This window comes from Lepidochelys kempii, chromosome 1 (assembly GCF_965140265.1).
Source record: "Lepidochelys kempii isolate rLepKem1 chromosome 1, rLepKem1.hap2, whole genome shotgun sequence".
Taxonomy (NCBI): domain Eukaryota; kingdom Metazoa; phylum Chordata; order Testudines; family Cheloniidae; genus Lepidochelys; species Lepidochelys kempii.
In genome coordinates this window covers 80,064,218-80,091,090 of record NC_133256.1, presented here as the reverse complement: position 1 = coordinate 80,091,090, position 26,873 = coordinate 80,064,218, and the positions used below count along the sequence as shown (strand labels likewise).

The following is a 26,873-nucleotide window of genomic DNA, read 5'->3' as shown; positions in this document are numbered from 1 at the left end:
ATTGCTTTTGATTTGTATAATTAAGGCCAGTTTATTCAGCTTTAGGGCTGAAAACTGAGGTGACTATATATTTGGCTTATAAATAATTGCAAACAGTCTCAGAAAGTTTATGTATCGACAAAATATACTTCTGTATATATGTATTAAATTTTTATGCTATTTAATGTCCTGCTTCTATAGAAATTACATTTTTGTTTTGAGTCTGGAGCTTGTTTTATTTTGAATGAGACATGACAATCTGGGCAGAACAGATTTGTCTATTTTTTCAAGTATTTTTATTAAAAAAGCAGTTATGCTCTGAAAACTGGCATTATGTGTTTTCATGTTCGCTTCTCAGTGAGTTCCATATCAAATTTGCGAAGCTAGTTGGTAAAATGATGATGGCTTTAACTTCTGGCTTGGCAGTCGCAAACTGAGATCTCAGAATCAGTCTCTGTTCTCTAGGATTTGTTGGAACATAGTTAACATTCTGTTTAGTGTGCGACTCAGGAAAAAAAATTATTTCCCCTGTTTGTATTTGCTCTGCAGCTCTAATGAGTAAGAGGTAGTAAAAATGAACTTTTTCAGAAAATTCTTTGAATACATACATAGGGATCTCATCTGTTTAGAATGAATGTGCCTTTTCTGCAGTCAACTTTCCGACCATAATCACATTTTAGCGTTAACCTAAACCCTGGCACAGAAGAACAAATTTAACATTTCTCTAGGGTTCCCTGCTTGTTTTCATGAGTTGGATTCCCAAATGCATGTCGTTGTATAAATTACATTTAAATATAAAAAGGCAAAAACATGTCTTTCTCAGTTGATTCTGAAATCCTGTCATGTGGTTTTCCTGTTGCTGTATTATGCAGCATATGGTGTCATGTAAAATTTCCTAATTTGAAGACTTGTGTGTTATTTAGGGTTATGATAAAGAAAGATACACGTGCTGATGAAAATTGCTTATTACTGTGCATTATGAACGACGTGCTGCTTTTCTCTGCCATATGGAGTTCTGGGCATCCATACTTGAGAAAATAAAATATTAGACCACTTTATACCATTGTCTGGCTAAAGGGATAGTGAGACTTTGATATTTCTCTTTAGTGAAATTTGAAAAGTTTAATAAACTTTATACATGGAAGAATTAACTTTCAGCCAAAAATAAAATCTTATTGTTTTTCAGACAGAAAACTTGGAGAGTACAATAACCATACCAGATATCAAATTACACAGCAACCCTTCAGCTTTTAATGTTTACTGCAATGTCCGCCATTGTGTTTTGGAGTGGCAAAAAAAAGAATCATCCGTAACTTTGGCTTCAAAGAACACTGTGCAGAGTGGGGATTCAGATAGTGATGAAGAGGAGGAGTCCAAAGAGCCGCCCCTCAAGCTTCCAAAGGCAAGTCACCCTGGATAATTTTTCATGTGTAACTTTATAGTCTACATGGCACATCTTTGACAGTTTTATTCATCAACATAAATTTAACCCTTTCTCAGTTGGGTCCTTTTACTTTATGACAAGTTGTTAGGAACATAGTAATGGTCATACCAGGTCAGACCAGTATCCATCTAGGCAAGTATCTTCTCTGACAGCGGTGGATACTAAATGCTTCAGAGGACTGCAAGAAGCTCTGAGGTGGTCACTGAGCCCTTGTCTACCCTGGGCGGGGGAGATGGATCTATGTTACGCAACTTCAGAAGTTGATCTACTTAGAGTGACTTACCGTGGTGTCTTCACCGCGGTGAGCCAACTGCTGCCCCCTTCCCCCCGCCCTCCCCCGTGTCGACTCTGCTTGTGCTTCTTGTAGTGCTGGAGTACAGGAGTTGACGGGAGAGCGCTTGGGGGGTCGATTTATTGCATCTAGACTAGACTTGATAAATCGATCTCCGCTGTATTGATCGCTGCCCCCCAATCCGGCGAGTAGTGAAGACATACCCTTAGAAATAAGCTACCCATAGAAGTTTCTTTTTTAACTCCCTCAATTAGAACTTGGCTTATTCTCTGATTTTATGAGTGTTTATATTGCTTCCAAATATTTAGTTTTTCAATCCCATCTAATGTAACTGGGTATTTTCATCCTCCCTATAAATATTTTGTCCTTTTTTGAAATCTTGCTTGGCTCTTGGCTGCAATGTTTAGTGGCATTGATTTCCACCAGTTTGTCTGTATGTTAAGATTGTTGACAGAATACTTCAGTAATAATAGCCTTTGGAATTTAATGACTTTAACGATTTTGCTATGAGTGCATGAAAGGATGCTGTTCAGTAGTGGAATATTGGAAAGAAAAGCTGGTGGGAATGGTTAAACTGCATCGTTTTTCTTACATGCATATTTTATTTGCTCATATGTCCATTTGCCAGTTGCATTTAACTATTGAGTATGCCTTTTGTGAATTCTGTTTTGCCTACCAATTAGTGTTTAATATATGTAATCTATTAATCTTGCTTTCTGTCATCTTTCCCTGATGTGAGCTTAAAGGGGCTTGGGCAGAGCAGCTTCACATAGTTCTTTTTTATGTGACTTATTATGATAAGGTTGAATTAAATACTACTAAAATTACCTTTTTTATGTTGGTGGTGGTGTTACCTGGAAAGCAGGAATCTTACAGTTGTTCGAGCTTACAGATGTTTTGTCATGAAAGGTTAGGTTGCAAGGCCAGAGGGGATGCTGGGGAACTTCAGAGGGACTTAACCAAAGTAGATAATTGGGCAACATGGCAGACACAATTCAGTGTTGATAAATGCCAAGTAATGCACGTTGGAGGGGAAGGATCGGTAGTAATAATGCACTTTTACAGAGTTCTAAATAAACTGTATCATCTCAGCTCATTGAAGGATTGCTCAATGTGTAGCTTCAGTTAAAAAAGTAAACAAAATATTAGGATGCATAAGGAGTGAGATGAAGAATACTATGGAAAATAGAATGCCATTTTGTAAATCCGTAGTATGGCTTTAGTACTGCTGACCCTGTATCCAAAAGGATATTTGAGAATTAGAGGGGGTTCAGAGAAGAACAAAAATTATTACGGTAATGGAAAAACATTTACAAAGAGAGTAGAAAGATTCCTGTTGTTTGTCAGAAAGGAGAGGAGAAAATATGAGAAGAGTCTATAAAATGAATGGTGTGCAGAAGACAGATTGGGAACTTCTGTTCTTCCTGTCTCAAAAAACAAGCACCAAGGGGATGGACATTCATCACAATGAAAGGTGGTAAATTTAAAACTGATGAAACGAATACTTTTTCACACAGCACTTAAATTGTGAAAAAATTGGAACAGGATGGTTTTTGAGCCTAATAACTTAGTAAGGCTCAGAGGGATTGGATGTTTATGTGGATAATTTTGTAATAGTCCCCTCCAACGTGCATTACTTGGTATTATCAATACTGAATTGTGTCTGCCATGTTCCCAATTATCTACTTTGGTTAAGTCCCTCTGAAGTTCCCCAGCATCCCCTATGGGCTTGCAACCTAACCTTTCATGACAAAACATCTATAAACTCAAACAACTGTAAAGATTCCCGCTTTCTAGGCAACAGTGAAGGACAGAAGGAGACAATAAGCTCTGTTTCAGGATGTAAATCAATCTCTAATTATAGGTATTAAGATGAGACCTTCGGGAGGTGGGATGACCCCACGTATATCTAGTGTGGGGTGGTGGTGGTTGGGTTTTTTTTTTTTGTACATTCCTTTGAAGTATGTGGTGCTGGCCACTTCTGGAAACAGCATATGCAGCTAGATGAATCGTGAATCTGATCCAGTATGGCAATTCCCATGTGAGGGTACAGGGCCTGTTTTCTTTGTAAATTTGGTTGATAGCTTCTGAAGGTGAAGTTGTAAATGCTGCCTACCTTGATTTGTTTACTTGGGAGGGAAGGGATTTGTGATTTTTAATTGTGAATATGACTTTGTCACCTGATCAAAATGGAATGAGGGACAGCTTACCTGTGTGAATGTGTGTTTAAAAAAAAAAAGCTGTTTTAATGTCTTTAAATACTATTTGCAGTTTCTAGAAATACTTCCATAGTAAGGCAGTATTAGAGCAGTGTGAATAAAATTTTCAGAAGTGACTTAGGCACCAGATTTTCAGTTATTTTGATACCTAAAGATGCAGTTAGGCATCTAGTGGGGCTTTAAAAAAACACCTACACAGGTGTAATTCCTACACAGGTGTATATTCCATTATAATAATTTGGAATTAGGCCTCTAAGTTGCTTAGGTGCATATCTGCATCATTAGACACCAAAGTGCCTTTGAAAATATGGACCTTTTGGAACCCAACAGCTTGTCTGCAGTGCACCAATTGCTGTGCATTACTTGTGGTGTGGACTGTGTTCCAGTGCAATGAAAGTCCCTGGTTGCAGCTTAGTGGACTTTCACTGCTCTATAGCAGTGTCCACATGGTGTGTTACTGTGAAGCAAGCTGGTGTGCTTTAGATTTACTCTAGCTTGCTGCACAGTATCTCTGTGTAGACAAGCCGTATGTTTTGTTGAAAATCTGTAGGATTCAGGAGCCAAAGTGCCTAAATCACTTTTGAAAATGGGACCTAGACTCCTAAGTCACTTAAGTGTTTTTGAGAATGTTACCTTCATTAATAGGTGAATTGCTTTATGATATTTCTTATGTGCGCGCACACACATATATACTGGATTGACATAGACTATTGAGCTCATTTTTTGTTAATCTGATATAAATGAGGAGAGTTGTTGCAGATGATTTAAAGTCTCATTTTAATAATTACTAGACTTATTTCCTTTGAATAAGAAACTGGGATAAATAGAGAATATTGATAAATATCTTTTATGTTTGTTAAAGAGTCAGAGGGAGGAAAATGGAAACTGGAAGAAAATCTTACACCTAACTTTTTCCACTTTCACAACTCCTCCAGTGCTAAGCTTCTTTTGTCTGAGATTGAGGCCTGGTTTATACTAGAAAACTAGGTCACTATAACTACATTGCTCACAGGTGTGAAAAATCCACACCCTTGAGTGGTGTAGTTAAGCTTACCGAAGTTCCGGTGTAGATAGCATTAGGTCAATGGAAGAATTCTTCTGTTGACCTAGCTATTGCCTCTCCGGGAGGCGGATTACCGGCATTGGTGGGAGAATCTCTCCTGTTGCTGTAGATAATGTCTGTACTGAAGAGCTGTGCCACTGTAGCATTTTAAGTGTAGACAGGCCTCTAGAATACTTGTTTTTAATTCAAATCCAAAATGGTTTTCCAATTGACAGTAAAACTGGTAGTTGAAAACAAGCAGAAATTTATTGTTCTTTTTGTACAAGATACATTAATAAACCTCAGTGAAATCTCTGGTTTTGTTTTCTGAAATCCGATAGGCCAACAAGCAAACCAAATGGTTTTGTATAGGCTTTTATTTGAAATATAGATCTGAATGAAAAAGTCTTTGGAGGTTCCTGTAAACAGATGATGTTGGAGCAAAATTTGCTGTTTCCTAAATTGCTGTGCCCCTTCGTTAGTCTTAATGCAAGGATTTTGTATTCTTTCAGTGATGAAAGTGTAGTTATCAGTGGTTCACAGTCATGCTGGAAGGGCATAATGAGTGGGATCAGTTCTGGATCCAGTTCAGTTCAATATCTTCATCAGTTATTTAGATAATTGCATAGAAAGTACACTTAAAGTTTGCAGATGATACCAAGCTGGGAGGGGTTGCAAGTACTTTGGAGGATGGAATTAAAATTCAAAATGGTCTGGACAAATTTGAGAAATGGTCTGAAGTAGATAGGGTGAAATTCAATAAGGACAAGTGCAAAGTACTTCATTTAGGAAGGAACAGTCAGTTGCACACATACAAAATGGGAAATGACTTCCTAGAAAGGAGTCTGGGAGTTATAGTGGACCACAAGCTAAATATGAGCGAACAGTATAACGCTGTTGCGCAAAAAAAAAAAAAAAAAAGTGAACATCATTCTGGGATATATTAGCAGGAGTGTTGTAAGCAAGACATGAGAAGTAATTCTTCCGCTCTACTCCATGCTGATTAGCCCTTAATTGGAGTCCTGTGTGCAGTTCTGGGCGCCACGTTTCAGTAAAGATGTGGACAAATTGGAGAAAGTCCAGAGAAGAGCAACAAAAATGATTTAAAGCTCTAGAAAACATGACCTGTGTGGTAAGATTGAAAAAATAGTCTGGAAAAGACAAGACTGAGAGGGGACATAAGTTTTCAAGTACATAACAGGTTGTTACAGGGAGGAGGGAGAAAAAATGTTGTTCTTAACCTCTGAGGATAGGAGAAAAAGCAGTGGGCTTAATTTGCAGCAAGGGAGGTTTAGGTTGGACATTGACAGGAAGTTTTTCCTAGAGTGGGTAAGCACTGGAATAAATTGCCTCGGAAGGTTGTGGAATCTCCATCATTGGGGATTTTTAAGAGCAGGTTAGAAAAACACTTGTTGGGAATGGTCTAGATAATACTTACTGCTGCCATGAGTGCAGGGGACTTGACTAGATGACCTCTTGAGGTCCCTTCCAGTCCTGTGATTCTATGAGATGCAAACGTGTGTCTGAAACAACAGCGGGTAGGAGAATGGATATCAAGAGAGTAGATACTACCTGTGGTATTGGGACTAACAGTCAGGTTGGCGATACTAGTAGTAGAGTAACTGTACTTAGTCGGGTGAGGAATCTTGGTGTGGCCAAGCAGAAACAACTAAGATGTCTTTACACCAATGCAAGGAGCCTGGGTAACAAAATGGATGAACAAGAACTCCTGGGTCAGGAAGTGAAACTAGATTTAGACATAACAGAAATATGGTGGAATAGTAGTCATGACTGGAGGGTATGTTCTGGTCAGAAAAGATAGAAATACAGGTAAAAGTGGTGGAGTAGCATTGTATATTAACGATAAAGTAGGCGATCCAGAAATTTAGAAGTGATTGGATAAAGTGGGCAATCTATTTGGGTGAAAATCACTTTGGCGAAGAAATGTGTAAAAGAGGCTTCACTGGGGTAAAGACCCCTATGATCTGATATGGATAGAGACTTCTTTAATATTTTCAGTGAGATATTCATACAATTCCCAGTAGTATTTATGGGAGACTTTAATTTCCCAGATATAGATTGGAGGACAAGTGCTACTAATAATGGTAGGACCCAGATATTCCTGTATGTGATAGCAGACAGATTTTTTTTCGCCAGGTACTCACTGAACCAAGAAGAGGTGATGCCATTTTAGGTTTTGTATTGGTAAGTATCAAGGGACTCATAGAAGAACTAGTTCTAGAGGACAACCTTGGTTCAAGTGATCATGAGTTAATTTACTTGAAACTAAATGGAAGGATATTTTAAAAAAAGGTCTGCAACTAGGATTCTTGATTTCAAAAGGGCAAACTTTAAAACATTGAGGGAAGTTGTTGGGGAAGTGGACTGGACTGAAGAACTCACGCAGCTGAATGTGGAGGAGGGTTGGAATTATTTAAATCAGAGTTGTAGAAACTATCTGAAGCTGCATCTGAAGCAAGGGGAAAAAATGTATAGGGAAGGGTTGCAGACCAAACTGCATGAACAAGCATCTCAAACAGGATAAGAGAAAGCAGAAAGCTTACGAGGAATGTAAGAAGGGATCAGCAAGGAAAGGTGACTGTTGGAGGTCAGAAAGTGTAGGGAAAAGGTGGGACCTACCAAAAACCAAACAGAGTTGGATCTTGGAAAGGAAATTAATACAATAGTAAGAGTTTCTTTAGACATATAAAGAAAAAGAAAACGAGGGAAGAAGTGAGATTGCTAAGCTCTGAGGATGGGGTGGATATTAAAGATAATCTAGATGTTTCCCAACACGTGAATACTTCGCCTCAGTTTTAAATAAGGGTATAATATGGCTCTAATAATAGTGGCAGGGTGGCTAATGGAAATGAGGATATGGAAGTAGAAATTACTACATTCTAGGTGGAAGTCAAACTGAGACAGCTTGGGACCAAATGGGGACCCCAGATCATTTCAATCAAGAATATTAAAGGAACTGGCACATGAAATTGCAAGTCCAATAGCGTGGATTTTTAATGAATATGTAAACTTGGGAGTTGTACCTTGTGACTGGGAAATTGCTTATATAATGCCTGCTTTTAGGAAAGGGAAAAGAAGTGATCCCATTAGTTTGACCTCAATTGTATACAAAGTCTTGGAACAAATTTTGAAAGAGAAAGTAGTCAAGTACATAAAGGTAAACAGTAATTGGGATAAAATACAGCATGGTTTTAAAAGAGGTAGATTGTGCCAGACCAATCCGATCTCTTTCTTTGAGAAATTAACTAGTTGTTTTTTGTTTTTTGTTTTTTTTAGACAAAGGAAATGCAGTAGATCTAACCTAGGTGGTTTTCAGTAACGCACTCCACATGGGACATTATTAGTTAAATTGGAGAAGATAGGGATTAATATGGGACTGGGAAGCTGGATAAAGAACTGGTTAAAGGGCACACTATAATGGGTCATACAGAAAAGTGAAATGTCAGGCTGGAAGAAGGTTACTAGTGGAGTTCCTCAGGGATCGGTCTTGGGACCAATCTTCATTAACATTTTTATTAATGACCTTGGCGCATAACATGGGGGTGTGCTAATAATTTGTAGATGATACAAAGTTGGGAGGTATTGCCAATACAGAGGAGGACCAGAATATCATACAAGCTTTGTGTGACATTGAAAACTGGAGTAATAAACATGGGATGAAATTTAATAGTGCAAAGTGCAAGGTCATGCAACGAGAATTTTTGCTATATGCTGGGGACATCTCAGTTAGAAGCAACTGAGTAGAAGGAAGACCTAAGTGTATTGGTCAATCACAGGATGACTCTGAGCTACCAGTGTGATGCAGCTGTGAAAAAGGTTAATGCAGTCCTGGCATGCATCAGGTGAAGTATTTCCAGTAGAGACTGGAAAATGTTATTACTATACAAGGTACTGGCCAGACCTCATCTAGAATACTGGGTGCAATTCTGATCTCTCATGTTTTAAGAACAATGAATATAAACTGGAACAGGTACAGAAAAGAGCTACTCAGATGATCAGAGGTGTGGAAAAGTACCTTACAAGAGGAAACTTAAGGAGTTTCATCTTGTTCAGCATAACCAAATGGAGGCTGAAGGTAGATATGATTGCTCTCTTTAAATACATTAGAGGGATAAACACCAGGGAGAGAGAGGAGTTATTTAAAGATGCTGATATGCTCTGGCTCTAACTGCAGATGTAGAGCGCTGGGAGTTAAACCAGCCTTCGGAGACCGCAGTAGGGAAAACTCTGCCGTGTGTTTACACTGTCAACTGGAAGCGCACTGGTGTGGCCATATTAGTAGCTTTTGCAGTGCCACAAAGAGCAGTGCATTGTGGCAGCTATCCCAGCGTGCAAGTGACTGCAACATGCTTATCAAATGGGGGAGGGGGTGGAGTGTGACAGGGAATGTGTTGTGTTTATGCGGGAGGAGAGACGGTGTGTTTTGGGGTGCAGAGAGTGTGTCAGCATACTATCTTGTAAGTTCAGACAGCAGCAGGACCCCTCCCCCCCCCCGCCGCCTCTCTCTCTCACACACCGCACTCCACGGTAATGGAATCCTTTGTCCTGGAGCAGATAAGCATGCTGGCTGTCAGAAACAGAGCTTTGAAAGGGGATATCTGCATTCCTGCAGATTTCAAAACCATGAGAAGAATGGCCACTTCAGGGGATTATGGGATGTTTCCAGAGACCAATCACAGTGCAGTAATGCAAGACCTCGTTCACACTGATGCCCGGGCGTTTCAGCTGGGGCGCAGCAAGCCTTATGCTTCTCGTGGAGGTGGATTACCAGGAGCGCTCCAGCTGCAGAGTCCAGGCGCTCTATGCCTTGCCAGTGTGGACGCATCCAGGGCTAGGACGCATGGGGCTACTTTTAATGCACTCTAACTTGCAAGTGTAGCCAAGCCCTAAGTTGAGGGTCCGTGTTGGCACAAGAACAAATGGATATAAATAGGCCATCAATAAGTTTAGGCTTGAAATTCTAACCATCAGAGGAGTGAAGTTCTGGAACAGCCTCCCAAGGAGACCACTGGGGGCAAATATTCTAACTGGGTTTCAAGTCTGAGCTTGATAAGTTTATGGAGAGGGATGGTATCAGGAGAGTGCGTACAATAGCACGTAGTCCACCTGTGACTGCTAGGAGCAAATATCCTACGGCCAAAGATGGGATATTAGATCAGGAGGGCTCTGAGTTACTACACTGAGTTCTTTCCCACTTGTGTGTCTGATGTGTCTTGCTGATATGCTCTGGGTCTTACTGATTTCTGCACTGGGGGCCAGGAAGGAATTTCCCCCCAGGTCCGATTGGCAGAGACCCTGGATATTTTTCGCCTTCCTCTTCTACATGTGACACCTAGTGACAGAGGATGTGGGAAAAGATAATGTACTCAGTGCTTTTTTTGCCTGTGTTGTCACGAACAAGGTCAGCTCCCAGACTACTGCACTAGGCAGCACACTCTGGGGAGGAGGTGACCAGCCCTCTGTGGAGAAAGAAGTGGTTCAGGACTATTTAGAAAAGGTGGATGAGCACAAGTTCATGGGGCCGGATGCGCTGCGTCTGAGGGTCCTAAAGGAGTTGGCAGATGGGATTGCAGAGCCATTGGCCATTATCTTTGAAACTCATGGCAATTGGGGGAGGTCCTGGATAACTGGAAGAAGGCTAATGTAGTGCTCATTTAAAAAAAAAAAAAAAAAAAAGGGAAGGAGGAGGATCCGGAGAACTACACGCCAGTCAACCTCACCTCAGTCCGTGGAAAAATCATGGAGCAGGTCCTCAAGGAATCAGTCCTGAAGCACTTATACGAGAGGAAAGTGATCAGGAACAGTCAGCATGGATTCACCAAGGGAAAGTCATGCCTGACTAACCTAATTGCCTTCTATGATGAGATAACTGGCTCTGTGGATAAGGGGAAAGCAGTGGACGTGTTATTCCTTGACTTTAGCAAAGCTTTTGATATGTTATCCCACAGTATTCTTGCCAGCAAGTTAAAGAAGTATGGGCTGGATGAATGGACTATAAGGTGGAGAGAAAGCTGGCTAGATCATCGGGCTCAACGGGTAGTGATCAATGGCTTCATGTCTACTTGACAGTCGGTATCAAGCAGAGTTTCCCCAGGGTCAGTCCTGGGGCTGGTTTTGTTCAATATCTTCATTAACGATCCGGAGGATGGCGTGGTTTGCACCCTCAGCAAGTTTGCAGATGACACTAAACTGGGAGGAGAGGTAGATACACTGGAGGGTAGGGATAGGATAAAGCGGGACCTAGACAAATTAGAGGATTGGGCCAAAAGAAATCTGATGAGGTCCAACAAGGACAAGTGCAGAGTCCTGCACTTAGGATGGAAGAATCCTATGCACGGCTACAGACTGAGGACTGTATTTGGCATTGGTGAGGCCTCATCTGGAGTACTGTCCAGTTTTGGGTCCCACACTACAAGAAGGATGTAGAAAAATTGAAGAGAGTCCTGTGGAGGGCAACAAAAATGATTAGGGGTCTGGAACACATGACTTATGAGGAGAGGCTGAGGGAACTGGGATTATTTAGTCTGCAGAAGAGAAGAATGAGGGGGGGATTGGATAGCTGCTTTCAACTACCTGAAAGGTGGTTCTAAAGAGGATGGATCTAGACTGTTCTCATGGTAGCAGATGACAGAACAAGGAGCAATGGTTTCAAGTTACAGTGCGGGAGGTTTAGGTTGGATATTAGGAAAACCTTTTTCACTAGGAGGGTGATGAATCACTGGAATGAGTTACCTAGGGAGGTGGTGGAATCTCCTTCCTTAGAGGTTTTTAAGGTCAGGCTTGACAGAGCCCTGGCTGGGATGATTTAGTTGGGAATTGGTCCTGCTTTGAGCAGGGGGTTGGACTAGATGACCTCCTGAGGTCCCTTCCAACCCTGATATTCTGTGATTCAATGTGGAATGGGTCACTTACTGGTTTAAATTAGAGTAAATGGTGGATTCTTTGTAACGTGAAGTCTTTTAAATCAAGATTTGAGCACTTCAGTAACTCAGTCAGAGGTTATGGGTCTATTACAGGAGGTGGGTGGGTGAGAGACTGACTTGTAGTGTGCAGGGGTCAGACTAGATCGTCATGATGGTCCCATGTGGCCTTAAAGTCCATGAGTCTGAGACCTTGTACAGTCCCTCCAGAAAACAAGTCGTAGGTAGAAGACCTTCCTTGTGAAGGAGATGAATAATCCATCAAGAAAACTGAAGTGTTAGAGAAGATGAAGAATTCAGGGTCTACAGCACTCTGTCTTTCAACCTGCTGGAAGAAGGACCTCTGTGGTACTCTTTTAAGATACGGTGGGAAGTTCAGTCTACCATGTTGGTCGTCTTATTCTTGGAGTGCACTGCTGTTGAGGAGCTGGTGGTCATGGTCAGTGTTCCCCCTAAGTTTTCCCTCCCATGTGCGGAATGAATTTTGTTATGTGCACCAATATGGAGATGCTGTGAAATACACCAGTTCCGGCGAAGCTAGGCAGGACCTGGGGAGGGGCTCTTCTCCCTGGCTGTGGCAGTTCCGGCTGGTCTGAACTGGGCCGCGGGAGGGGCACCTCTCCCCAGTTGCAGCAGTTCTGAAGGGGTCTGGGCTGGGCGAGCTGTGCAGCCCTAAATAGCCTGCTGCGTTGCCGTGCAGCTTACAGGGAGCCTAGGTCATGGTACATATAGGTACTAATGAGATAGGGAAGGGCAGGAGACAGGTCTTGAAAGGCCAAATGTAGGCTGTTAAGTGAGAGATTGGGATTTCCATGGTACCAGAATCTGAAATGCTTCCTGTTCCATGTTCAGGTACAGCCAGACAGGCAGAACTGCAGGGTGTCAATGTATGGATGAGACCATGGTGTTGGGAAGAAGGATTTAAGTTTATTAGGAACTGGGGAACTTTCTGGGAAAGGAAGAGCCTATACTGGAAGGATGGGCTCCACCTAAACAAAAATGCTGGCATGTAAAATTGAAAAGGTCATAGAGGAGTTTTAAACCAAGGGCTGGTGGAAAGCCAACAGGTGCTCCCTTAGGGGAGGATTTATTAACAGGGATACTCTGTCTTAGTAAAGAGGAGAGAATAGAAGCACAGGTAGGAACTGAAGAGAAGTAATCAAGTGAAAGAGCCCCATCAGTTGCATCACATGAAGGCAGACTACTACATATTTACAAATTTTGTAAGTGCTCATATACAAATGCAAGAAGTCTAAATACCAAGATGAACAAACTTTTGAGTATTAAATGAGGCTATTGATATAACAGGCATCACAGAAACTTGGTGGAACAATGATAATGATTGTACAAGGGTAATACCAGGGTACAAAATATATAGGAATGACAAAGTAGGTCACGCTGTTGGGGGAGTAGCATTATATGTGAAACAAAACATAAAATCAAATCTAATGAAAATCTTAAATTAATCAAACTGTACCCTAGAATCTCTATGGATAGAAATTCCGTGCTTGAATAATAAGAGTATAGCAGTAGGAGCATACTACTGACTACCTGACTAGGATGGTGAAATGTTCAGGAAGATTGGAGAGGCTACAAACACAGCAGCGAACCCAATAATAATGGGGGATTTCAACTACAATAGAACCTCAAAGTTATGAAAGCCAGAGTTATGAAGTGACTGGTCAACCACATATTTCATTTTGAACTGGAAGTATACAATCAGGCAGCAGCACAAGCACACATGCACGCAAGTACAGTACTGTTAAATATAAATTACTACTAAAAAGAAAAAAGTTTAAAAAAAATTTGACAAGGCAAGGAAACTATTTTTGTTTGCTTCATTTAAATTAAAATGGTTAAAAGCAGCATTTTTCTTCATAGTAAAGTTTCAAAGCTGTTTTAAGTCAATGTTCAGTTGTAAACTTTTGAAAGGACAACCATAATGTTTTGTTCAAAGTTATGAACAACCTCCATTTCTGAGGTTTTTGTAACTCCGAGGTTCTACCGTATCCTTGTATACGGGATCGACGTTACCTCAGGATGGGATGCAGAAATAAAACTTCTAGACACTTAGGCTGTGTCTACACTGTCATTCAGGCGTGTGAAGCCCCCCTTCCCCCCCCCCCCCGAGCGACAAAAGTTTTAGCGCTGAAAAGCTGAGAGCTCTTCCCCAGCGATAAAGCATGTCTACACTGCCCACGTCACAGTGCGGCCGCGCTGTCACAGTGCGGCCGCGCTGTAACGTGGGCAGTGTAGACATACCCTTAGTGACTAGCTATTCCAGGATGCAGTCCTGGAACACACAATGGGAGACAATTTTTGACTTAGTCCTAAAGCACAGGATCTGGTCCAACAAGTGAATATAGCTGAACTGCTCAGTAGTAGCAACCATAATGTAATTAAATTTAACATCCTTGTATGGGGGAAAATTGCCAAAGATATCCACCATAGTAGCATTTAATTTCAAAAAGGGGAATGACACAAAAATGAGAGAGCTAGTTAAATGTAAATTAAAAGGAACAGTTACAAAAGTGAAATTCCTGCAAGCTGCATAGAAACTATTTTAAAACACCACTTATACCCCAAATTATAAAAAAACAAAAAAACAAAAAACAAACAAAAAATACAGTAAGAGGACCAACAAATGCCACCATGGCTGAACAACAATGTAGGAGAGGGCAGTTAGTCAAAAAGACATCCCTTAAAAATTGGAAGTCAAATCCTGTTGAGGATAATAGAAAGGAGCCTTAACTCTGGCAAGTCAAGTGTAAAAGTATAATTAGGCAGGCCAAAAACAAATTTGAAGAGCAACTAGCAAAAGACACAAAAACTAACAGCAATTTTTAAGTACGTCAGAGGCAGGAGGCCACTGAATGATTGAGGTGCTAAAGGAGCACTCAAGGAAGACAAGGCTGTTGTGGAGAAGCTATGTGAATACTTTGCATCAGTCTTCACTGCAGAGGATGTGAGGGAGATTCCCGCACCTGAGCCATTATTTTTAGGTGACAGTTCTGAGGAACTGTCCCAGGTTGAATTGTTAGTAGAGGGATTTTGGAACACATTGATAAATTGAACATTAATAAGTCAGCAGGCCCAGATGGTATTCACACAAGAGTTCTGAAGGAACAATATATGAAATTGCAGAACTATTAACTGTGATATGCAAGCTATTGCTTAAATCTGCCTCTGTACCAGATGATTGGAGGGAAGCTAATGAAACGTCAATTTTAAAAAAAGGGTCCAGAGGCAATCCTGGCAATTACAAGTTGGTAAACCTAAATTCAATACCAGGCAAATTGGTTGAAACGATAATAAAGAATGTAATTATCAGACACACAAATACAGTATGTTGGGGAAGAGCCAGCACAGTTTTTTTTAATGGATACCTGACCAGTCTATTAGAATTATTTGAGGGTGTCAACAAGCATGTGGATAAATGTGATTTCATGGATATAGCATACTTGTATTTTTAGAAAGCACTTGGCAAGGTCCCCTACCAAAGGTTCTTAGCAAAGCAAGCAGTCATAAGATAAGAGGAAGGGTTCTCTCACAGATCAGTAATTGTTTGAAAGATAGGAAACAAAGGGTGGAGGAATAAATGGTCAGTTTTCACAATGGAGAGAGGATCTGTACTGGAACCAGTCCTGTTCAATATATTCATAAATGATCTGGAAAAAGGGATAAACAGTGAGGTGGCAAAATTTGCAGGTGATACAGAATTACTCAAAACTGTTAAGTCCAAAGCAGATGTGAAGAGTTACTAAGGGGTCTCTCACAACTGGGCGAGTGGGTAACAAAATGGCAGATGAAATTCAGTGTTGATAGGTGCAAAGTAATGCATATTGGAAAACATAAACCCAATAATACATACAAAATGATGGGGGCCATATTAATTAGCTGTTACCAGTCAAGAAAGAGCTCTTGTGGTCATTGTGAGTAGTTCTCTGAAAACATCTGCTCAGGGTGTGGTGGTATTCAAAAAAGCTAACAATGTAAGGAACGATGTGAGCACTGTGATTGGCACTGCAATGACGTGATTACACCCTTTGAGCTCTGACAGCAGCCTTAACCCCTCAGTGTGAACGTGCAGAGTCAATCTGAAAGAACTCCAGTTATAAGTAACCTTCATTTTCTGTGTCACTGTAAACTTATGCTGTCACAGGCTTTCCAATAGAAGCTATTACAGGTGCTAAAACCAAATTGGGCCTCTGCCATTCATGTGGTTGGTAACCAGGGGGTCTGCAGCCCAGAAAGCCAGTCTAAGTATGGTTGAACTGCATGACTCCACGCAGAGTGAGGTGCAGGAAGCCAGGCCAGTCACACAAGGGATGCGTTTGAGAGGAAATAAAGAAGTCCAAGGTACAGTTTGTCCTGTAGCCACGACACTATCTAAAAGTTGAAAACAATCAGCTTTATTCAGGAGTTTTTAAATATTAAATATCTAATTATGTAGACACATATTCTAGTCTGAAACCATTCATATTGGAATAACCGCATCTGTTTCATATTCAAAATTATACTTTGAGAATTTGGTTTGATTATTTCTGTCTATGAACTGCCATGATCTTCTATATTTACATGGTAGAGTTTGTGTGTTAAGCTAAAGAGAAATTCATACCATTATGTAAATATTTTTATGGCTGAACTGATCAAAGCATCCTGATAATGGGTCTTGTGTTTAAAAATGTGTGTTGTACTTTTTTAGATAATTGAAGTTGGACTATGTGAAGTTTTTGAATTGATCAAGGAGACAAGATTTTCCCATCCATCACTGTGTCTCAGGAGTCTTCAAGCTCTGCTTAATGTGCTCCAGGGCCAGCAGCCAGAAGGCCTCCAATCAGAGCCTCCTGAAGTTTTAGGTAATATTTCATTCTTTTGCTTGAGCTTATGTTTGGCACCCCCACCCCCACCCCCCCCAAAAAAAAAGAAAAAAGAAAAAAAGAAAAGATGGTCATTAGCTGTGAATGAGAAGAGGATGGTGTTTTCATCTATTTTAATAGATTATTTATACAAGGGATTCGTAGGGTTTGTATTCGGTTCTCTGTTATAAGCTGATACATTTAATTGTTGTGGGGCCTTGACTCCCTCAAGGGAATTGGACACTCTTACCCTTTATCTTTGTAAAAGAGACACCTCATTCTGTGCTTTTATGACATTCAGTTCTGTGGTTATTGGTACAGTGTAGTGATAAAGAAACCAGAAAGTCCAACTAGTTGAGGTTCTTTTTGGTTTTACTAATCCTATAAGACATTGGTCTCGGAGAAAACAAGGCAATGTTGTGGAAGGCCACTATTCTATACTACTAGTGCATGCTAAAAAATTGTATATTTATCTATTGTATAAAAGTTGAATAATACACAGAGAAATGTCACGTTTTGTTTGTTGTCACTCTTGCACAATGGTATTGTTGCATATAAATGTAATGTCAGTATTTTGATTCTTTGGTTTTTGGTGGTACTGAAAACAGGTTGGTCTACCTCTTAACAGCTCTGCATATGAAAAGTAGTGAAAGAAGTGCATGCAGTGGAATTAATTACACTGTGGAAATGATCATAGAAAAAGTCTTCACCATAGTAATAGAGTAAGAAACTCACACTGTCCATGCTTGTACTTGAACATGTATTGTTCTAAAACCTGTTCAGATTCCTTGGCTATTGATACCACTGTACATTCCCAGGCTAGAAGACTAGCTTCGGTATTCACTTGCAGGGATAACCAATACAACTGGTACATATGTTTGCACAAAACTTCTAATTATGGTGAGGTGTACTGTATGAAAAATTGCTAGAAGTTGGATTTGATATCCAGTTGTATATCAAACTACACATTGCTGCTTTGTAATACTGCAGCTGACATAAAAAAGAAGAAACACTAAAGAGGAAGATTTTGTCCGTGTTGTTCAACAGCCAAACAGGAAAAAGAAATGCACGTGATCACAAGTGTGTTTTTATTTTCAAGACACAGTTTACAAAAAAAGTAGGACTGTCAAGCGATTAAAAAAATTCATCACGATTAGTCGCACGTTAAACAATAATTGAATATCCTTTATTTAAATATTTTTGGATGTTTTCTACATTTTTCAAATATATTGATTTTAATTACAGCACAGAATACAAAGTGTACAATGCTCACTTTATATTTATTTTTGATTACAAGTATTTGCACTGTAAAAAAGAAAGTGTATTTTTCAGTTCACCTAATACAGGTACTGTAGTGCGATCTCTTATAAATCTACTTTATAAATGAAGAATTATGTTCAAAAAAACTGTTTCATTTTTGAATGCAGTGTAAAATTGTAGAGCCTGGAAGTCCACTCAGTCCTACTTGTTCAGACAATCCCTCAGACAAACAAGTTTGTTTCATTTGCAGGAGATAATGTTGCCTGCTTCTTGTTTACCATGTCACCTAAAGTGAGAACAGGCGTTCTCATGGCACTGTTGTAGCCAGCGTTGCAAGATATTTACATGCCAAATGCACTAAAGATTCATATGTCCCTTCATGCTTCAACCACCCTTCCGGGAGACGTGTCCATGCTGATGACGGGTTCTGCTCAATAACAGTCCAAAGCAGTGAGGACCAACACATGTTCATTTTCATTATCTGGGTCAGATGCCACCAGCAGAAGGTTGATTTTCTTTTTTGGTGGGTCGGGTTCTGAAGTTTCCGCATCGGAGAGTTGCTCTTTTAAGACTTCTGAAAGCATGCTCCACACCTTGTCCCTCTCAGATTTTGGAAGGCACTTCAGATTCTTAAACCTTATGTCAAGTGCTGTAGCTATCTTTAGAAATGTCACATTGGTACCTTCTTTGTGTTTTGTGAAATCTGCTGTGAAAATGTTCTTAGAACGAACAACATGTGCTGTGGGTCATCATCCGAGACTGCTATAACATGAAATATATGGCAAAATGTGGGTAAAACAGAGCAGGGGCTATACGATTCTCCCCCAAGGAGTTCAGTCTCAAATTTAATTAACGCATTATTTTTTTAACGAGCGTCATCAGCATGGAAGCATGTCCTCTGGAATGGTGGCCGAAGCATGAAGGGGCATACGAATGTTTAGCATATCTGGCACGTAAATACCTTGCAGTGCCATCTACAAAAGTGCCCTGCAAATGCCTGTTCTCACTTCCTGGTGACACTGTAAATAAGGAGAGGGCAGCTTTATCTCCTATAAATGTAAACAAAGTTGTTTGTCTTAGTGATTGGCTGAACAAGAAGTAGGAGGGAGTGGACTTGTAGGCTCTGAAGTTTTACATTGTTTTGTTTTTGAGGGAAGTTATGTAACAAAAAAAAATCTACATTTTTTAAGTCGCATTTTCACGACAGATTGCACTACAGTACTTGTATGAGGTGAATTGAAAAATACTATTTCTTTTGTTTATCATTTTCACAGTGCAAATATTTGTAATAAAAAATAATATACACTTTGATTTCAATTACAACACAAAAAGAAAAGGAGTACTTGTGGCACCTTAGAGACTAACAGATTTATTTGAGCATAAGCTTTCGTGAGCTACAGCTCACTTCATCGGATGCATTCACAAAAGCTTATGCTCAAATAAATTTGTTAGTCTCTAAGGTGCCACAAATACTCCTTTTCTTTTTGCGAGCACAGACTAACACAGCTGCCACTCTGAAACCTGTAATTACAACACAGAATACAATATATATAAAAATGTGTAAAAAACATCCAAAATATTTAATAAATTTCAATTGGTATTCCATTTGTTAACAGTGCTATTCAAATTGCGATTAATTGAGATACATTTTTTAAAATCGTGATTAATTTTTTTGAGTTAATCGCATGATTTAACTGCGATTAATTGACAGCTCTAAAAAAAAGCTAATTTTTGAGAAGCTCGTCATGCCTTCACAGAGACAACATTTTAAAGGTTGGGTAATTAAATCTGGTATCTGTTCGGACCATACACATCATCTCACTATAGAGGCAAACTAAATAGGTAATAAGAGGGCTCTGTGGAATGGGGACTGTATTAGTTCATGTTCCACTACTTGATTAAAAAAAAATAATGGAGAATTCCCGAGAGCAGTGTTTTCTCAGCTGAGCAGAATACAAAGGCCCACATTTTCTTTTTCAGTCACAAATCCATCCGAAAAAGCTATGGGTGAATTGTAACCCTGGCTAATTGATCTTCTGTAGGCCTTTGCTTCTTTTTCCCTGTTGTCCAGAATACGAAGGCAAATCAGGCAAGAAAAGGAATTGCTAATACTAGTGACTAATCCCTCCTGGAGTAGAATGTAGGTTTTTAGACCTACTGGAATTACTCTTTCATCTTCCTTTTCATCTGCTCACAAGGAAACATCTATTATTTCCAAGGCCCCTGGTTTGTCCATATTCTGGAACCTTGTGTCTTGGCTGTTGAATGGTGAGAACTATGCAGGAAAGACTCTCTTCTCAAACGGAAACATTCCATTTTTCAACAAAGTCATCCAGTAACTCAGACTTTTCCAGGGCTTGAAATAAATTCAACGGAGGATGCCACTCTAGAGGAATTGAGCTCATTTCAAGCAAGGATTACACGGATTATTGATTTATTCATAGACCAGTGTTCTTATTTATCTTTTAAAGCAAGCACACTTCACAAACGTATTTTTGTAATTTCATCTGTTACAAGGTGAATAAACCCACTAATTCTCAGAAAATTAAAAAAAATATCTAAAGTGGAGGCTTGAAAATGCAATTTGTTATTGAATATTCTTACTAAGACCTCCTTTGAACCTCTGTCAGCCTGCAGGGTTTGAAGTGAGAGCCTTGTCTATGGAGTCTCAAAACTTCACCTTTTCATCAGCGAAGTAATGTTTTTGCTTAGCTCAAGCATTTATCTACACACACCTGGTCTCCCCTGACCACGGGAAATAGTCCTCAGAACATTCCACACAGATTTTGTACATCTGAGAGAAAAAACAATGGTACGTGTTGGATATCTATGAAGCAATTGGAAGCTACTTCATCCGATAGTCATTTAGGAGAACCAGGTCTCTGTTAAATTTACATGTTAACAGCAGTTGGACAAATAATCAAAAGCTTCAGTTATTAGATGGAAGACATGTATCAAAGAAGCCTAGAAATGTAGGCTTTAACCCTATAGACTAAGTCACTGCACTCCAGACTAACATCTGATTCATGAACTGAAAAATCCAGAAATTACATTGTGGGTATGTGATCATCTGCACAGATTCTCAAGATGCTGCAGATAAGATACATAAGTCCTAGCAGATTCTGCCTTTTATAGAAGTGTGCTCCATGTTGTGGTGTTTCAGAAATCTTACAGAAATCAGACTTTTCTTTGGTACATGATCTTGGAAGGCTCTCACTTGAGATTCCACTATTGTGAAAATCCCATTGTATCAATGGTACGCCTGAATAGGACAGGGAATGAAAGAAATTTGTCAGATTTTTTTTTTTATATCCAGACTCACTATTCAACTCTTCATTTAATTGACTTGTTTTAGTTGCATTTAATCTTCCAGTCTCTCATCTGTTGTTGGATATACCAGGCATAATTAATCTAATATTTAATACTGTTAATGAATACTCTTTGGGCTTGTCTACACGGCCGGGCAATGTGCATTAGAAGGGTGTGAATTCTAAAGTGCACCAAATTGTTGCGCACTAATGGGCCTGGGTAGAACCAGTTAGTGAGTGCTAAAAGTTTCCAAGTGTACAGTTATGTAGTGGGGACAAAACTGGTACACTAATGATAGATTTGCTCTGAATTTTATTGATTACATCAGAATTTTGTGTTCCTCTGCCTAGTTATGGTCAAATAGAAGAAAATGTTTTTGTCTGTGCCATAGCATCATCTGTTAAGTATGCCTAACATAGGTACTTGTATGGTCCCTATCATGGTTACAGGGTTAGTTGCATCATTCTTCACATTGTGGTCTTTCTGAATGCACCTCTTAGGTGGCAAAGCTCATTCCTTTACCTATCCTGGTTTCGAATGACTTATTTCTCCTACTTCTTGGGTTACAGTATCAATCATCCTCGTTCTGTAGGTCCATCTGTGTTGAACAATACTGTATGTTGATCAGAGAGCCTTTTTTCAACAAAAATATTTTAGCAGTAGGAGTAAAGCTTCTAGAGAAAAAAGACTTTAAAATTACAGTCTAAATGCATGTCTGTCTTAACTAAAAGTCCTCCTGGTGGTAACCTTAACAGGCTTAACTTCTTCAGACGCTCCCGGGGGTCCTTATGTCTTTGTATGGTTCCCCTGAACAACTGCCACTCATCTTTGAGAGAAGGTCCCTTTTTAACCATGTTCTTTTGTTCTTCTGTATTCCCAGTCTTTGACCCTGTTACATATGCAGTTGGGCGTCTCCTCCTGGCAGTCCCCGAGACTGTTGTGAGAGGACCCAGCAGCTGTTCTCTGCATGTTTAAACTCCATGATCTCAGTGCACTGCAGCACTACTTCCTCCCTTGGCCTCTTTGGCACATTACCTGAGTACTTGCTCTGTCTGCCACCCCTTCACTGAAATGGACACTTAAGCCCACCTGCATTAGGCAGCCAGTGCTGACCCTCAAGATGCCTCAGTATCCTAAATACACCCCTTGTGGAACTCAGCCTGGAAGCTCACATCCTTGGTAATCATTTAACTTCCTCAGGTGGCATGTGGTAGTGAAGCATATAACAGAGAGACACTTCGCATGGAGTCTAAAAATGTTGTTTGCTCTTTCACTTAACAGATAAAACACGAGAACAGATCATTTAGAAAATAATGAACACCCTAAATGCAGTGCCTCTCACTAGCTCTCCTTCAGAGTTCAGGGTTCAGGAAGGGACTTCGGCATATTGGATTGCTTTTCCCTCAGAGTCTTTCTGTCTGGCATGCCTTCTCTATTCTTGGCTGGTGCGTGCCCTTCCTTTCTCCTGCCCAATGGTTCCTGTGTCTTGCTCCAAGCTTTTCATATTTATATGCCCCCTGTCCAACAAGTGGCTTTCTTTGTTCTGCCTTTTGGTATGTTTCCACTGCTTCAGAACTCCCCCTTCAGTCAGACAAGAGGATGTCTCTTCCCCCAGAAAACTCCCTTAATCTGCTGGCTAGTCATTTAAAAGTTAAGTACTCTTTATGTCCTCAGTCTGGTGTGTACCTGGTGCAGGTCTTGCCCACAATTGTGGATACACATACCAGGACTTTCCATGATACAACAGTATCATGAAAACTTCAGAATAACTTCATAATATGAACCAAAGTTAATTGTTGCACAGAGAGGGGGCCCTGAGTTATCACTGATCCTCCTGATCAAAGCCAGTTCCAGAGGCTAGCTGGAGATAGAGCTAGAGTCCTCAGAGACAGTGGTTCTAACACTGTCCATTAACTCTCTCCCGTGTTTGAGGGGCGGCTTATCTTAGGCCATTTTTTCCTTCCGGACTTTTTTTTTCTTGGGACAGACGCTTATTGAGTTAAACCAATCAAATCTTACAGAAAGCACCCCAATTACCAGACCGACATATAGTATTAATAAATTATTACAAATTTAAATCTGTCATTCTCCATCAGTGACCTATCTGAACACCATAATGCATTTATCTTGACGATACCTTGTTTGGTAGAGCAGCTTTATCTCCATTTTACAGATGAAGAACTGAGGCACAGAGAGACTAAGGTCTCTGTGACCCAAGGTTATACAGGAATTGTGTTGCAGAGCTGGGAATTGAACCCGGGTCTTAAGTGCCTTGCTGGCACCCTAGCCATTGAACCATCCTTCCTGTCATAGATCAATGGAACTATTGGGCAGTTTTTATTAGAGACGAGTGAATAATATTTTTTCGGTTCAGTGGCTGAAATGAAAAACCTTGAAAAAAATATTTTTGTTTTGAATCAAAACTGACCTTTTTTCCCCCCCTCACAAAAACAAAAACTGAAAAATTTAATTTGGGTCAAATGAAATGCTTTGAATGTATACTTGAAACATTATTTTTGAAACAAAATGTTGATTCAAAACATTTTGGACACAGCTATACAATAGATTGTATGTTGCTTTTGGGAATGGTCATTATTGATGGTTCTATATGGTGTGCAAACACATATAATCACATGTTCTTTTCCCCCAAAAGGTTGCCATCTAAAATTATTTTACAGATAAAATTGATCTTATTTAGGCTGCTTTCATGACTACTTTGAGAAATAGGGTCAGAGTTAGAAGGGAGGAACACAAAGCTTATACAGATGGTTTATTTAATTTTGTCAGGGATTTGTATGTGCTTGAATAGTTGTGGCAAACCATTTGTGAGATGGACCAATATATTTCATGCTTGGTTAAAGCAAGTAGAGAGACCTTGGGCCTATGACTGACTGACTGAAGAATAAGTCATACTTATCTAAGCCATGGTTAGATCTTTGCTTGGGAGACCTTCATTAACAGCTTTACCCAATGTTTGTCAAGAAAATTGAGATGAGGCAACCTAGTTACGTTTGGATTCCACAGGTTACTTTGATCGTTATTAGTCTGGAAAGAGGAATAGAGAGGGAGCTATACATGGTAAATATTGGTCACTTCTTTATTTCATCTTTGGAAGGCACTCAGGTACTGTGGTGAAGAGCGTGGTATAAGAACTTGAATGAATTCAGATCTGCGTATGGAAAAGACTGATAAAGGTGGTGGTTATCCACCTGTGCATGAATTGCAGTGTGTCTAGATGGATTCTGTTTTTCATCAACTTTTTGTGCCTTTTGATTACAAGATATTTTTACTCTTTTGAAAGTGTGAAGAGTGCCCTTCAGTGAATTTCAAGATGTTTTTGGCTTCAATAAAGGTTGATCTTGATTTCTGGCTCCTTTACTTCAAACCCTGATTCTCTAATCTCATTGGTTTTGACTGTCATGACTGTAACTCAGTCTAGATAAAGTTATTATTAGAAAATATTTCTATTATAGTGCCAAAGGCTTAGGACCTACTGTGCAGGTGCTGAACGAACACCAAAAATAGACGTTTCCTGCTCTGAAGGGATTACAATCTAAAAACATAGACAAAGAGTAGGGGATGTGGATACAACATACAAGCAAATTATTATTGTGAAGAATTGACACAGCTTTTTAATGCATTTTATAATTTTTTAAAATTGGGGTTACAGGTGGGGAGGAAGGGAAGAAGAAAAGGAAAGAGGAGATACAGTTATAACTTGCCTCCTGTCTAGCCATGATCTTCAGGCTAGGTTTTTAGTAGGTATTATGGCAGAGGTGAATATTAAGGAGGGTGTGAAGGAGGATAAGGTAGTGGCTGTTCAGATTCCATCATGGAGTTTTCTCCCTGTGCATAAGGGGCAGCATGGGAGTAAGCATGAAGATGTTTGAGAGAAGCTGACGGGTGGAAAGAGCTGCTAGAGCAGGGGTGGGCAAACTTTTTGGCCAAAGGGCCACATTGGGGTGTGAAACTATTTGGAGGGCCAGGTAGGGAAGGCTGTGCCCCCCAAATAGCCTGGCTCCCGCCCCCTCCCACTTTCCACCCTCTGACTGACTGTCCCCCTCAGAACCTCCGACCCATCCAACCACCCCTGCTCCTTGTCGCCTGATTGCCCTCTGGCCCCTATTTCCCCCCCCCCCCCCGCCCCGCAACAGGCCCCCGGGGACTCCCACGCCCTATCCAACCACCCCTCTTTCCCGACCCCCCCAGAACCTCCACCCCATCCAACTGCTCCCTGTCCCCTGACTGCCCCCCGGGACCCTCTACCCAACTCTTCCACTGCTGCACCCGCACCATGCAGCTCAGAGCAGCAGGAACTTGCAGCCCCACTGCCCGTGCTCAGGGGCCGGGCAGGAAGGTCCCGCGGGCCGTAGTTTGCCCACCTCTGTGCTAGAGCAGATGCCAAAGTCAGTATAATGGGAAGTTACTAAACCAGTTAAGTAGGATAGGGGTGAGTTATGAAGGGTCCTAAAAGTAAAGACAGTGAGTTTGTATTTAATGTGGAGCCAGGTCAGGCATTTTAAAAAGGGGTTAATATGATAGGGGTGATGACCCAAGAAGATTTTAGCAGCCCTATTCTTAATAGACTTAAAGGAAAGTAGGTTGCCATAGCCAAGACATAAAATGATGAAGACTTGGACAAAAGTTTGATCGGTATGGAGAGAGAGGAATGACTGGATTTTAGAGATGATGTTTAAGAAAAAATGGCAAAATATGGAAAAGACCTGATTATGTGAAACCGGTAAGAGGGTTGAGTCAAAGATGATACCAGATTATGTATGAGTGTATGAATGTGTGCTTTCAAGGGTTAAGATGTAGGTGGGCGCCGTTTAAGTTGACTCATTAGACTTTTTGTTTTAACTAATTTTCTTGGTTTTTGGCATCAGTACCTAAGTATTTCTTAAATATGGGCCAAGATTGGATGCTTGAAGTGTAAAAATGGCTTTTGCTTGACAACTGTAATATAATTCAGAATTAGTTACTACAGAAGCATAACAGTGAGTTTTAAAAGAGAACATAAGTTAAATTTTTTAGGTTTCTGCTGTGTTCCACCTGAGAGTGGTTGATTTCAGTGGTGAGTAAAGTGATTACTGTGATTACTATGTTTACAATGTATATACAATAGCTTCCAAAATATTTTTGGAATTCTCTGCTATGAATGATGCCATGTATAGGATAATATGTTTTGGTTTTTTAATCTCTTTTTGGTATCTCTGCTTCCAACAAGCCAACAAATAAATGGAAAAGCTAATATGGGATCTCTACAGTTTTACATGGAGTCTTCACATTTTCAACATATCAGTCTTTCAAATAAATTAGGAATATTATTATTAGTAAGTATTTATTTAGAAGATAATACTCATTTCTGGGCAAAAAGAGAATACCAAATGGCATTTTATGAAGGCATCCTTTGTTTCTCTATAGTGAAGGCTGTGCTACAGTTTACATTTAAAATAGGGTAAAATCCTTCACTAATATTTGAATTTAGTCTCTAAACTTAACACTCAACTCTTCAGGGACAGCTGAAT

General features: G+C 40.1%; 1 protein-coding gene across 14 annotated transcripts in view; it reads left to right on the top strand.

The window, feature by feature from the left end:
- Positions 1-26,873, top strand: part of MYCBP2 (MYC binding protein 2) — a 414,953-nt gene that overhangs the window by 32,635 nt on the left and 355,445 nt on the right. For all 14 annotated transcript variants that reach the window (XM_073347199.1, XM_073347148.1, XM_073347171.1 and 11 more), the window contains exons 3-4: positions 1,166-1,381; positions 16,623-16,776. In XM_073347199.1, the coding sequence (XP_073203300.1) occupies positions 1,166-1,381; positions 16,623-16,776 (370 nt within the window). The remainder of the gene's footprint in view (positions 1-1,165; positions 1,382-16,622; positions 16,777-26,873) is intronic.